This window comes from Hemiscyllium ocellatum, chromosome 9, assembly GCF_020745735.1.
Source record: "Hemiscyllium ocellatum isolate sHemOce1 chromosome 9, sHemOce1.pat.X.cur, whole genome shotgun sequence".
Taxonomy (NCBI): Eukaryota; Metazoa; Chordata; class Chondrichthyes; order Orectolobiformes; family Hemiscylliidae; genus Hemiscyllium; species Hemiscyllium ocellatum.
This window is the reverse complement of record NC_083409.1, coordinates 26374821-26388295: the sequence shown is the minus strand read 5'-3', so window position 1 is coordinate 26388295 and position 13475 is coordinate 26374821. Positions and strand designations below refer to the sequence as shown.

The window sequence follows — 13475 nt, the reverse complement described above, 5'->3', positions numbered from 1 at the left end:
TGGCTGACCTCGTTCCAATCACTACAATGCTAATCAACTGGGTTTGCGATTCCACCTAATGACAAGAGCACGGGGAAAAGATGATGATCTAATAACGGAGAACAAGAGGGGAGAGTGGGAACAGGGAGAGAGGAGGACTGACACTAACGAGTGGTACTGACAAAGGCTGGCATGAAGTCGGACCGAGTTCATGTACGTTAATGATCGACCATTCGTCATAGAAAGCTACTGCAGACTGGCAGTGGACTGGGATACCGAGGGATCAGGGAATAAGAGATAACCTCAGGACTGAGTGTAACGCTCTCTCTCAATGCTTCCTAACGCACACCAGAGAAACAGCACCTCATTTTCAGTTTAGGAATTCTACAGCCTGCAGGGTGCAACACTGGTTCCATTTTGATAATTCCCACCATCCACCCACCACCGTACCCTCTCACGAGTGGCTCTATCAAGTCATGCCTTTGTTTACAGGCGGTTTACCTTTACTTCACTATTAACACCCACTCCGGACCAAAGATTCCTTCCCTCCCATACCAATCCCTTTGCCCTTGGTAAATCTCAGGAGTTTTCCACCACTCCCCTTCAGTTCTGAGGTAGTCAGGTCAGAATGGAAACGTGAATGATGGGTGAGGGAACGAAACGTGATGTCTCCATGTTTGCAGATGACACCAAACTGGGTGGGAGGATGGGCTGTAAGGAAGATGCAGAGATGCTTCAGTGTGATTTGGACACCGTCAAATGAAGTGTAATGTCGATAAATGTGAGGTTGCCCAGTTTAGAAGCAAAAACAGGAAGATGAATTATTTTCTGACTGGCAATAAATTAGCAATGTGAAGGTGCAGCAAGACTTGTGTGCCCCCGTACACCACTCGCTGAAAATAAGTGTGCAGGACCAGCGGGCAGTGAGGAAGGTAAATGGCATGTTGGTCTTCATAGGGAGAGGATTCAAATACAGGAGCAGGGATAGTGTCATAGCGTCATAGATTCACACAGCATGGAAACAGACCTTTCGGTCCAACTAGTCTATGCCGACCATGTTCCCAAACCAAACTAGTCCCGATGCCCGCAGTCAGCTGACGTCCCTCCAAACCTTTCTATTCATGTACTTACCAAATGTCTTTTAAACATTGCAACTGTAGCCACGCACAGCACTTCCTCATTCCACATGCAAACCACTCTCTGTATAAAGAGGTTGGTCCCTCATGTCCTTTTGAAATCTTTTTCCTCTCATCTTCAAAATGTGCCCCCTAGTTTTGAACACCCCACCCAGAGGGAAAAGACCCTTGTTATTCACCTGACTTATGCCTCTTATGATTTCCTAAACCTCTATATCACTCCTCAACCTCCTACACTCCAGTGTTAGAAGTCACAGCCTAGCCAACCTCTCCCCATAACTCAAACCCTCCATTCCCGGCAACATCCTGGTAAATCTCTTCTGAACCCTCTCCAGCTTCATAATATCCTTCCTGTAACAGGGAGACCAGAACCGGGCACGGTACTCCAGAAGAGACCTCACCAATGTCCTGTACAACCTCAACATGACGTCCCAACCTGTACACTCAAAGGACTGAGCAATGGAAGAAACACCTTCTTAACCACTCTGTCCAGCTGCAACGCAAATTTTAAAGAATTATATCCCTGAATCCCTCAGTCTCTCTGTTCTACAACATTACTCAGGGCCCTACCATTAATTGTATAAGTCCTGCCCTTGTCTGTGTTATCAAAATACAATACTTATCCAAATTAAACTCCATTTGCCACTCATCAATCCATTGAGCCAATTGATTAACATCACTTTATAGCAACAGAGGCACGGAGGAGCAGTCTGGAAGGCAGATTTTGTGTATAAGCAACAGGGTTGTTGTCATGGGTGACTTTAACGTCCCTAATACTGATTGGAACCTCCTTAGTTCAAATAGTTTGGATGGAGCAGTTTTTGTCAGGTGTGTCCTAGAAGGATTCCTGACTCAATATGTAGGTAGGCCGACGAGGGGGGAGGCCATATTGGATTTGGTGCTTGGCAACGAAATGTGCCAGGTGTCAGATCTCTCGGTGGGAGAGCATTTAACTGGGGGAAGGGCAATTACAATGCAAGTAGGCAGGAACTGGGGCACCTAAACTGGGAACAGATGTCCTCAGGGAAATGCACGACAGAAATCTGGAGGTTGTTTTGGAGGCACCTGCTGATAGCGCTGGACAGGTTTGTCCCACTGAGGCAAGGAAGGGATGGTGGGGTGAAGGAACTTTGGGTGACAAGGGATGTGGAATATCTGGTCAAGAGGAAGCTAACTTAAGGTGGAGGAGGCATGGCTCAAAGAGGAAAGAAAATTACAGCACAGGAACAGGCCGTGTGAGGATGGGGTTGTGTGTGTGTGGGGGTGTATGTGGTGTGATGTGGGTGTGGGGGTGTGGGTCTGGAGAGTGTGGGTGTGGGGTGGTGTGGGGGTGGGGGTGGAGGGGTGTGGGTGTGGGTGTGGGGAGTGTGGGTGTGGGGGTGGGTGGTGTGGTGTGGGGGTGGGGGTTGGGGGTGTGGGTGTGGGGTTGTGTGGGGTGGGGTGGGTGTAGGGGTGGAGGCGTGTGGGTGTAGGGGTTGTGGGGTGGTGTGGGTGTGGGGGTGTGGGTGTGGGGGTGTGGGTGTGAAGGGGTGTGGGTGTGTGGGTGTGGGGGTGTGGGTGAGGAGATGTGGGTGTGGGGGTGTGGGTGAGGAGATGTGGGTGTGGGTGTGGGTGTGGGGGGATGTGGGTGTGGGGGGGATGTGGGTGTGGGGGTGTGGGTGTGGGGGGGATGTGGGGGGGATGTGGGGGGGGGATGTGGGTGTGGGGATGTGGGTGTGGGGGGGATGTGGGTGTGGGGATGTGTGAGTGGTGTGGGTGTGGGGGTGTGTGTGGGGATGTGTGGGTGTGGGGGGTGTGATTGTGGGGTGGTGTGGGTGTGGGGATGTGTGGGGTGTTGTGGGTGTGGGTGGGTGGGGGGGGTGTGGGGCGTAGGTATTGGTGTGTGGGTGTGGGTGGTGTGTGTGTGGGGTGGTGTGGGTGTGTGGGGTGGTGTGGGTGTGGGGGTGGGGGCTGTGCTTGTGGGGTGGTGTGGGTGTGGGGGGTGTGGGTGTGGGTGTGGGGGTGTGAGTGTGGGGGGTAGGGGTGTTGGGGTAGTGATGTGGGGGTGTGGGGTGAGTATGGGGGAGTGGGTGGGGGGGTGTGGGTGTGGGGGTGTGGGTCCGGAGGGTGTGGGTGTGGGCTGTGATGTGGGGGTCTGGGTGTGGGGTGAGGGGTGTTGGGGTAGTGATGTGGGGGCGTAGGTGTGGGGTGTTGTGGGGGTGTGGGGTGGGGGTGGGGTGGGGGTGTGGGGTGGGGGTGGGGGTGTGGGGTGTGGGTGTAAGTGTGGGTGTGGGGGGTGTGAGTGTGGGGGTGTGAGTGTTGGGGGTGTGGATGTGGGGTGTGGGTGTGGGGGGGTAGTGGTGTTGGGGTAGTGATGTGGGGGTGAGTGTGGGGGTGTGGGTATGGGGTTGGGTGTGGGGGGTTAGTGGTGTGGGGTAGTGATATGGGGGTGTGGGTGTGTGTGGGGGTGGGGGTGTGAGTGTGGGGGTGTGGGTGTGGGGTGTGGGTGTTGGGCGGTAGTGGTGTTGGGGTAGTGATATGGGGGTGTGGGGGGTGTGGGGGTGGGGGTGTGGGGTGTGGGGGTGTAGGGTGTGTGGGGATGTGTGTGTGGGGATGTGTGTGTGGGGGTGTGTGTGTGGGGTGTGAGTGTGGTGGGGTAGTGGTGTTGGGGTAGTGACGTGGGGGGGTGTGTGTGGGGGTGTGGGGGTGTGAGTGTGGGGGTAGTGGTGTGTGTGTGGGGGTGTGTGTGTGGGGGTGTGTGTGTGGGGTGTGTGTGTGGGGGTGTGGGGTGTGTGTGTGGGGGTGTGGGGGTGGGTGTGGGGTGTGAGTTTGGGGTGTGAGTGTGGGGGTGGGTGTGGGGTGTGGGGGTGGGGTGTGAGTGTGGGGGTGTGGGGGTGGGGGTGGGGGGTGTGGGGGGGGTGTGAGGGTGTTGGGGTAGTGACGTGGGTGTGGGGGTGTGGGTGTGGGTGTGTGAGTGTGGGGGTGTGAGTGTGGGGGTGTGGGTGTGGGGGGGGTAGTGGTGTTGGGGTGTGAGTGTGGGGGTGGGTGTGGGGTGTGAGTGTGTGGTGTGAGAGTGTGGGGGGGTGGGTGTGGGGTGTGGATGTGGGGTAGTGATGTGGGGGGGGTGGGTGTGGGGTGTGGGTGTGGGGTAGTGATGTGGGGTGTGGGTGGGTGAAGCCGGTGTGAGTCCGGGGCGGTGCCGCTGGCCCTGGGTGCGTTTACCTGCTCGTACTTCTCCAGCTCGGTGTGGTAGATCTGTCGGATCTGGGTGAGCTTGGCCCGGTAATCTGAGTGCTCGGCCGAGGTGTCGGTAGCCCCTCCCCCGGAGACAGCGGCGGCGGCGGCGGCTGCTGCGGCAGCGGCTGCGGAAGCTGAGCCCCCTCCTTTCTCCGGCCCCGCCACCCCCTCTGCCAACAGCATGTTGTCCAGCCGTACCAGCTGTGGGTCCGCGGGTTCCTCTTCCTGGGTCCCTCGGATGCTCAGCACTGCAAAGACAGGAGGACAGCGGCCGGTTAGAACACGCTGGACAATCACCCCGGGGACACCGAAACTCCATAACCTGAGCCTGAGTGCCGTCAATGCGCAGAGGCCATTCAGCCCAGCCGAGTCAAGGACGGCTCTCCGTTCAGAACTCTACAGTGCAGAAAAGTGCTGAGCGAGTCTCGCAATCCAGTCTCTCCCGCTCCCCTCGCTGTCCTTCAACTTTATTTCCCCCAGCCTCTGAGAAGGCAACTGGCCCCCACTGACCCTCATATGGAACCTGCCCACTGAGGTCAGCCAGAGGATGAGTTCCCTGATTGGCGCTGTTGAGCAGGTCCGATCAGGGAGCCCTGGCTGACGGGGACAAACAGGAGGGTCAGAGGTTCTGCTCACTCTGAGAGCTGGCTCTGAACGAGGCAGGACCAAGGTCAAGGACTGCCCCCACGTAAATAAAGGCTGACCCAATGACGGGACACCAGCCTCTTCAGGAGTGGTTTCAGGCCAGGCTGGGGGTTTATCTTCAAGCAGGCCTTAGCCTCCAAGGGGTGAGTCTTTCACATTCTGCGAGGAGGGGGCGGTAGATGAAATGGGAAGCGGGAAGGGGGGGGAGGGGGGGTGGTCCATTTGCTCCCCCCCCCCTCCCCACACCTATCTTCTCAACAGGGAACACCTCAAGCTGAACCAAGTAGTGGCCTGACAGGGGGAAAGGGGGAAAGGTGGTCACGCAGGGCCAGGAGGATGGGGTGGGGGAGGTAGGGCAGGATGTCAGGCAAGAATTGGAGCCGGTTCAAAGCCCCCACACCTCTCCGACCTCCTCATTTGTCCTCGAAACAGTAAATGAATACAGACAAGCAAACTTTAATGGGAGGGGACAGCCTAGTGGTGTTATCATTGTCTAATCCTATGACCCAGGTGATGTTCTGGGGTTATCAGCTTGCATCCCGCCACCGCGTATGGTGGAACTTGGACGCAACTTTTAAAATAATTACGGAATTAACAGTCTAAGGACGACTGTGAATCCATTGCCAATTGTCGAAAACCCATCTGGTTCATCAAAGCTTTGAAGGAAACTGCGGTCCTTACATGGTCTGGCCTACATGTGACTCCAGACCCACTGCAATGTGGTTGAATCTTAATGCGGGACGGGGTACTGAATGGTGGTCTAGTCTCAACCCATTACCAAATCAAGAAACGCACTTGTGACTTTCGTCGGTAGAATTAGCCGGCCCGGACCCGGCCGGATGGAAATCACCTCCAAACCATTTCCCGTGGACATTGACCTGTCACACAGACACACCCTCTGCGGTATCAGAGAGGCCACCGCAGAGAGCTGACCCATGCTCAGGTTTGAACGAGTGCAGGAGAATGACCAGGAGCTCCAATTCAACGTCAGGGAGGGGAATGGGGCAAGGATTATCTGACAAGCCTCAGCTCCCAGTACCACACTAGACCAGCAGCTTTTGGTGACGCTTGCAGCAAGATTAAGGAGCAGGGGCTCATTTTTCAATTTGTCACACACAACATAATTTTGGCTCATCACCCCTCCCCTCGTTTATGTCTCTATCCTGTCATCCTGCATTCACACCTCATCTGGACATACCTTCTAGTTTCTTTAGTGTTGCCAGTGTATCTCTCCTGCTGTCCACCTTATCGCTGGCCTTCCCTTTAGTCCTTACCATCTCGCTCCTCTATCCTAGAATCAGAGAATCCCTACAGTCTGGAAGCAAGCCATTCATCCCATTGAGGTCACTCTGACCCTCTGCAGAGCATCCCACCCAGACCCTGTCCCTGTAAATCCTGCATTTCCCCATGGCTGACCCACCTGGCCTGCAGATCTCTGGACTGTGGGAGGAAATCAGAGCACCCGGAGCAAGCCCAGACAGACACGGACAGTCACCCAAGGCTGGAATCGAACCCGGGTCCCTGGCACTGTGAGGCAGCGGTGCTCCATTTGCTCAAATCCTACTCCATGTCATCATTGTTCTGAAATGTCAACTTCCATTTCTCTTTTCACAGGAGTTGTCTGTCCACTCTGTCTCTTATTTTCAAATTGCCAGTGCTTTCCATTGACAGCCCTATATATTTTCTTTCCAACCTGCTCAGAGATGAACGCGGACCTCCCAGTCCAGAGGTGGGGACATTACCACCGTGCCAGAACACGTCCCTTCATCCAGTTTACTTTCAGTCAGTTACTGAGCATTGAGTTACTCACGAGTGGAGAACTTTTGGGATAACCCCATTTCCCGCTGTAAGAACCAATTTTAAATATCCTGCCGAATGCTTTGCTAAGTAAAACTTAAAAAGACATTTTTTTGGGCGAAAATGGCTCTTGTTTGCAGTTTGCCGATGTGCGAATCAACTCAAACTGAAACAAAACGAAGGGTAGAGCTCCTCAAAACGAACCTAATTTTAGCCGCAATTTGTGGTGATCCACCTCCCGTGTCTCAGGCAGTTGTAATGACACAATTTACTCCATGCTGGGGTGTCACAGTCTGGAGGTTAATGCGCACAACATCTCAAGTTTGGTCACACAAATATCAGCAAGAATAGACCGTTCAGCTCCACTGAACCCGTTGTGCCACACATCTCGATCATCGCGTTCAACTCCTGTTTCGAGCTTACTCACCCCCCTTGCATCCCTCGACTCTGTGAGGGAACCTCTCTGTCCCTGTCTCAGTGTTGAAGCACCCATAACCTGCGGGGACAGACGATTCACAAACCCTTTATTCCCATCTCAGTCCCTAAACAACTGGTCCCTTTACAGAGTCATCCAGCACAGAAACAGACCCTTCGGTCCGACCAGTCCATGCCGACCATAATCCCAAACTAAACTCATCCCACCTGCCTGCCCCTGGCCCATATCCATCCAAACCTTTCCAATTCATGTACTTATCCAAATGTCTCTTAGACGTTGCAACTGTACCCACATCCAACACTTTCTCAGGAAGTTCATTCCTCACATAAATCACCCTCTGTCAAAAAATTGCCCCTCATGTCCTTTTGAATCTGTCTCTTCTCACCTTATAAATGTGCCCTCTCGTCTTGAAATCTAAAATCCGAGGAAAAAGTGAGCTACCATTAATTATCCTGAAACTGCGGCCCTTCACCCCGTGTTTTAGATTACCCCCACCAGCAGAAACAATCTCAGAGTATTTATCCTGTTAAGCCCCCTTGGAGATCCTGCATGTCCAAACGATGTGGAGATGCCGGTGTCGGACTGGGGTGGACAAAGTTAAAAATCACGCAACACCAGGTTATAGTCCAACAGGTTTAGTTGGAAGCACATTAGCTTTCGGAGTGACGCTCTTTCATCAGGTGTGTTGTGCTCTGAAAGCTAGTGCTTCCAAATAAACCTGTTGGTCTACAACCCGGTGTTGCATGATTTTTTTTAACTATCTCCAAATGAGACCACCTTTCATTCTTCCAACCTTCAGGGGATATCGATCCAATTTACTCAGCCTCTCAAGGTGGGACAACACTCCCCCACCTCATCCCGGTGACCAGACGAGCGAACTTTGCTAAGAAGACCCTTCCTTGCGTATCGAGAGAAGACTGCACACATTTTGTTTCCAGCCGCAAAAGCCCAATACACAGGGTAGTAAGATTTCTCGAATGTTGGGAGGATTAAAGTTGGGGTATGAAGACTAACATACAGCTGCTTGCTGTACCCCCGGCTCCCTTTCTGTGCTCCTTGTACGAGCGAACCTCGATCTCATTGAGCAGGTTTGACAGCTATTAAAGCCCAGTTTAACAAAGCTGGCTCCCCTCATTATGTCACTCCCTTCAAACCAACACCTATAAGCCTGCTTCCAAGATGGGTAACAGAGATAACCATGATATAATAACATTACCAGCCGATTTGCGAAGTAGATTTTCTAACAGAAGGCACCAGTCCAGGAGAGCATGGAACTCTCATAACCAGTGGAGAACAAAAGTTAAAATGCCCTTATTGGAACCTACCTCTGGGCTCGGAATATAGCTCCTCTGTCTTTAAGGCCATAAGAAACAGGAACAGGATCAGGCTCCCTCAAGCCTGCCCCGCCATTCAGGGCTGATCCAACATTCCTCCCATCCCCTTTCCTGCCCTCTCCCTGTAGCCCTTGATTCCCTCACTGATCAAGAATCCATCTCAGCCTTAAATGTACACGAGGACTCTGCCCCCACGGCTCTCTGTGGCAAGGAATTCCAAAGACCCACCACCCTCTGAGAGGAAAGCTTCCCCCTCGCTCAGTCTTAACTTGGTGCGTCTTTATTCTGAGACAATGCCCTCTGGTCTTCGACTCTCCCATGAGGGGAAACCTCCTCTCAGCATTGACCGTGTTAAGCCCCTTCGGAATCCAATCTGCCTCGTCTCTCATTCTCCTAAACTCCAGTGAGTACAGTTCCAACCCGGTTATCCTTTACTCATAAGACAATCCCTCCATATCGAGGATCATCCCAGCGGACCGTCTCTGAACTGCCTCCTATTAAATGATATATTTTCTTAAATAAGGGGGCCAACCCTGCCCATGGTCCTCCCAGTGAAGTCCCACCAGTTGCAGTAAGACTTACCTACTCTTACACTCCAATCCCTTTGAACGAAGGGCCAACATTATACTAGCATTGCTGATTACCTGCTGCACCTATGTGCTAGCTTTCTGTATTTCATGCACAAGGACCCCCCCCCCCCCCCCCCAAGACTCTTAGTGTTACAACTTTCTGCAATTTTTCCCATTTAAATATTATTCTCCCTTTTGACCTTGAAAATGAACAACTTCCCATTTTCCATTTGCCAACTTGTTGTCCACTTACTTAACCTATCAATATCTTTATGTAAACTATTTGCATTCCTCAGGCAACCTGCCTTTCCACCCACACATCTGCACGTTCGGCTATAGTTCACTTCATTTCCTTCCAGGCTGTCATGTTTATTATAGAGAGTGCAGTCCCAGCACTGGTCCATGTAGAATCCCACAGGTCACAGGTCACCATCCTGAAAAAGCGCGCATCCCACTCGCTGTTTCCTGCCGATGAGCCAATACTCCATCCAGGCCAATCTGCTCACGCCAACATCATGTGTGCGCATGTGTGTGTGAGAGAGAGACTGTGTCTGAGAGAGTGTGAGCTTGCGTGTGTGTGTGGGGGGGGGGGTAGGAGTGTGAGAGTGTATGTATGTATAAATGCGCATGTGTGAGGGATGGGACTGTGAGAGTGTGTGTATGTATATATGCGCGTGAGTGTGAGGAGGTGGGAGTGTGAGAGTGTGTGTATGTGTATATGCACATGTGTGGGGGTGGGACTGTGAGAGTGTGTGTATGTATATATGCACGTGAGTGTGGGGAGGGGGGAGTGTGAGAATGTGTGTATGTATATATGCGCGCGTGTGGGGGCAGGTGGTAGAGTGAGAGTGTGTGTATGTATATATGTGCATGTGTGGGGGGTGGGAGGGTTAGATTATGTGTATGTATATATGTGCGCGTGTGGGAGGTGTGGGAGTGTGAGAGTGTGTGTATGTATATATGCACGTGTGTGTGGGGGGGGGTGGGAGTGTGAGAGTGTGTGTATGTATATATGCACATGTGTGTGGGTTCATCTGTGAAAGTGTGCATTTGTGTGCCTGTGTGTCTGTGTAAGGGGGCGGTGTGTCTGTGGGAGTGTGTATTTGTGGTGGGTGAGTGTGTGTATGTGAGAGAGTGTGTGGCTGTGAGATCGACTGTGTGTGTGTCAGAGAAAGTGTGTGTGTGTGAGAGTGTTTCTGTATGTGTGAGAATGTGTGTGCGTATTAGTGTGTCTGTGTAAGTGCACATATGTCTGTGTGCATATGTGAATGTGTATCTGTGTGTCTGTCTGTCTGCGTGGGTGCACGTGTCTGTATAAGTGTTGTGTCTATGTTTTTGTGAATTTGAATGAGAGGGTGAAAGGGAGAGTGAACGTACATAGTTTCTCTCAGCCTGCAGACAGGGATTAATGAATGGCTGTGAATTACAAGGTGGAGTGTTCCTGAGAGATACAGAGTCCAAAACCCCCTGGTTCATGCGGTGATGGGAATGAGCAGGAGCCTGTTTTGAGATGGCAAACTTCACAACGAAAGAATGATTTCTGACCACTGTGCACAACAGGATCTCACTGGCTATGGAGGAAGTGAGCTGCCTGTTTGTCAGTTTGGACTGCTCACATCACCATGGCCCAATACACAGGGTTAAGTCTGTACGTATGCAAATGTGCCAATAACATGGCGGCCATATTAAGTCCAGCGAGAGGGACAGAACAGAGAGAGGCTACAACACGAAACCCAGTGAAAAAGACAGAAAATGTCAGTGTCAATTCAATAAATCAACTCCAATGCCACCTGGGGCAGAGAGTTCAGCTCCTGTTCTGACTCTGGTCACTGGAGCCTATGCCTAACAGAGGCAGACTGAGCGGGCACATAATAGGTCACTCGGTGCTTCACCCCCTCTGTGACCACTCTGCCTGCCTCTACTGACACCGATCAGCATGCTATAGGCCCGAGCCAGAAACATCACCTCCACAGCCTGGCTGCAGCATAGCAAGTCCATCTCTCTCATACACACACACAGATACACACACACAGACTCAGATACAAACACACACACATACCCACACACACACAGATACACACACACAGACTCAGGTACAAACACACACAAAGATACAAACACACACACTCTCTCTTATACACATACATGTACACACACTCTCACTCACACACATACAAAAACACACACACACTGATACAAACACGCAGTCACACACACATAGACACACACAGATACATACACCCACAAACACAGAGACACACACACACTTAGATAGACACCCACAGATACAAAACACACACATACAAATAGATACACAGAGATACACACCCACAAATACAAACACACCCACAAATAAACTGAAATGAAAACACACACACACACACAAATACAGAGACACACCCACAAATAAACAAACAGGCACACATACACACACAAATAAAAAGACATGAACGTGCACGCGCTCACACAGATACACACCCACAGATACAAACGCACACACAAATAAACAGACATACACACACACAGACACATCGATACACAGACACACGCAGTTACAGAAACAGAGATGCACACAGACACAGGCAGACACACACATGCATAACAACAGACACATGCACATAGACATAGACACAGACACACACCCACACACAAACATATAAATAGACACATACAGAGACACACATTCACACACAAACATATAAATAGATACATACACAGACACACACACACACACATACACACAGACACACACAGACACATACACAGACACACACAGACACATACACACAGACACACACATAGACACAAAGGGAGACACCCACACACACAGACACACATCCAAACACACAGACACACACACAGACACATACAGAGACACCCACACACACAGAGACACCCACACACACATAGACACACACACAGACACACACACAGACACATACAGAGACACCCACACACACAGAGACACCCACACACACACAGACACACACACAGACACATATGACCAATTGGTGCCACTGCAAATCAACGTTTGAGAAAGCACCATGAAATTGACTGGAGGTTCCTGTTTCAATAACCTGCCGAGTTATTTACCTCCGACACAATACACTGCCACATCTGTGAAATCCTGACTCCGTGAAATAATCAGGAAGTCAAAGGGTATATTGGAGAAGTACAGCTTGGGCCACATTTCAACTCGGCATAGTCTTCTCAATGGTAGACTGACTTCAAGGGCTGAACGGCCTCCTGCTCTAAGTTTGTTAGTGTACTGAATTAGAATAAACCATTTTGAAATCAAATTGGGGAGATTAGAATTAACTTCAACATATTTACAAAGAGGTAAATTCAAAGGGACATTAAGAATACCTCTGACCACAGGGGGAAAGGAACCCAAATATGGAAGAGCACTGGGGAGGCCTATCTAGGCCTCGTTTCCTGAAACCACCTTCCCCAGATTAATCACTACTTAATGAATATTTTCCACAATGCCAGAAAATTGCTCAATCCCAGCAATAGTGGGGCAGAAAATGACAGTCCAGTCTCTGTTAAACTCCGTTGACTCCACATCAGCTAGCTCAGAGGGTGTGTCATTACCACTGTGTAAGGAAAAGTCATCCATATTCTAACTCTCCATCCTTGCTCAATGTAAGCCACCCGGGTCCAACAGGCACACTCCAAGTGCCTCACTGAGTTGCACTCTCAGTTCATGTGTCACACCAGAAAGCCACGCCACTCAGATCCCAATGGGGCCCTGTGAAATGGTTAGGAATTACACGGTCCATCCACCTCCTGAGAAGCATTCCTCACTAACACCAGGGCCAAAGGTGGCGTTGCTGTGTTGCAGAGTGCCGATGGCAGATCCAGACGTAGGTAGGATTCTGTGAGTGTGGCGATCGGCTGATATCCCAGACAGCTCCAGAGACATCCCTTGAATAAATCCTGTCCCTCCAACTGGACTGTTTCACCAGTGGTGTTGACACAGTGGTGACCCCAAGAGTGGTCAACATTGACTCTGGACACCATGAAGCCTTCGGACATCGAGTTGAACGTGGACGCAGAGTCACCTCGCGGAGTCACAGATGAATCAGTGCTCCTCCATATTGGAAGAAGCTGCCTACTGAATGGAGTCTGGGTGGGGGACATTAACGCTCACCATGGAGAGTGACCTTGTTGACTAAGCCTTGGAGGAGATAGCTGCCAGAACAGTCAGAACCTTTAGACTCGATGATGTGTCTGTATCTATCTCTGCAGTGATGATTCAACTCCAAGATTCTAACTCAGTTGGTTCTACCATACTAACTCATGGCTGGACAATGACTCAAGGAACAGGATCCTTCTTATCTCTTCACATTGTGTCTGGCCA

At 51.2% G+C, this 13475-nt stretch overlaps 1 protein-coding gene across 3 annotated transcripts in view; it reads right to left on the bottom strand.

Moving 5' to 3' along the window:
• LOC132818645 (pre-B-cell leukemia transcription factor 1-like) overlaps positions 1-13475 on the bottom strand; it is a 381714-nt gene that overhangs the window by 87194 nt on the left and 281045 nt on the right. For all 3 annotated transcript variants that reach the window (XM_060829652.1, XM_060829654.1, XM_060829653.1), the window contains one exon: positions 4317-4579. In XM_060829652.1, coding sequence (XP_060685635.1) covers positions 4317-4579 — 263 coding nt within the window. The remainder of the gene's footprint in view (positions 1-4316; positions 4580-13475) is intronic.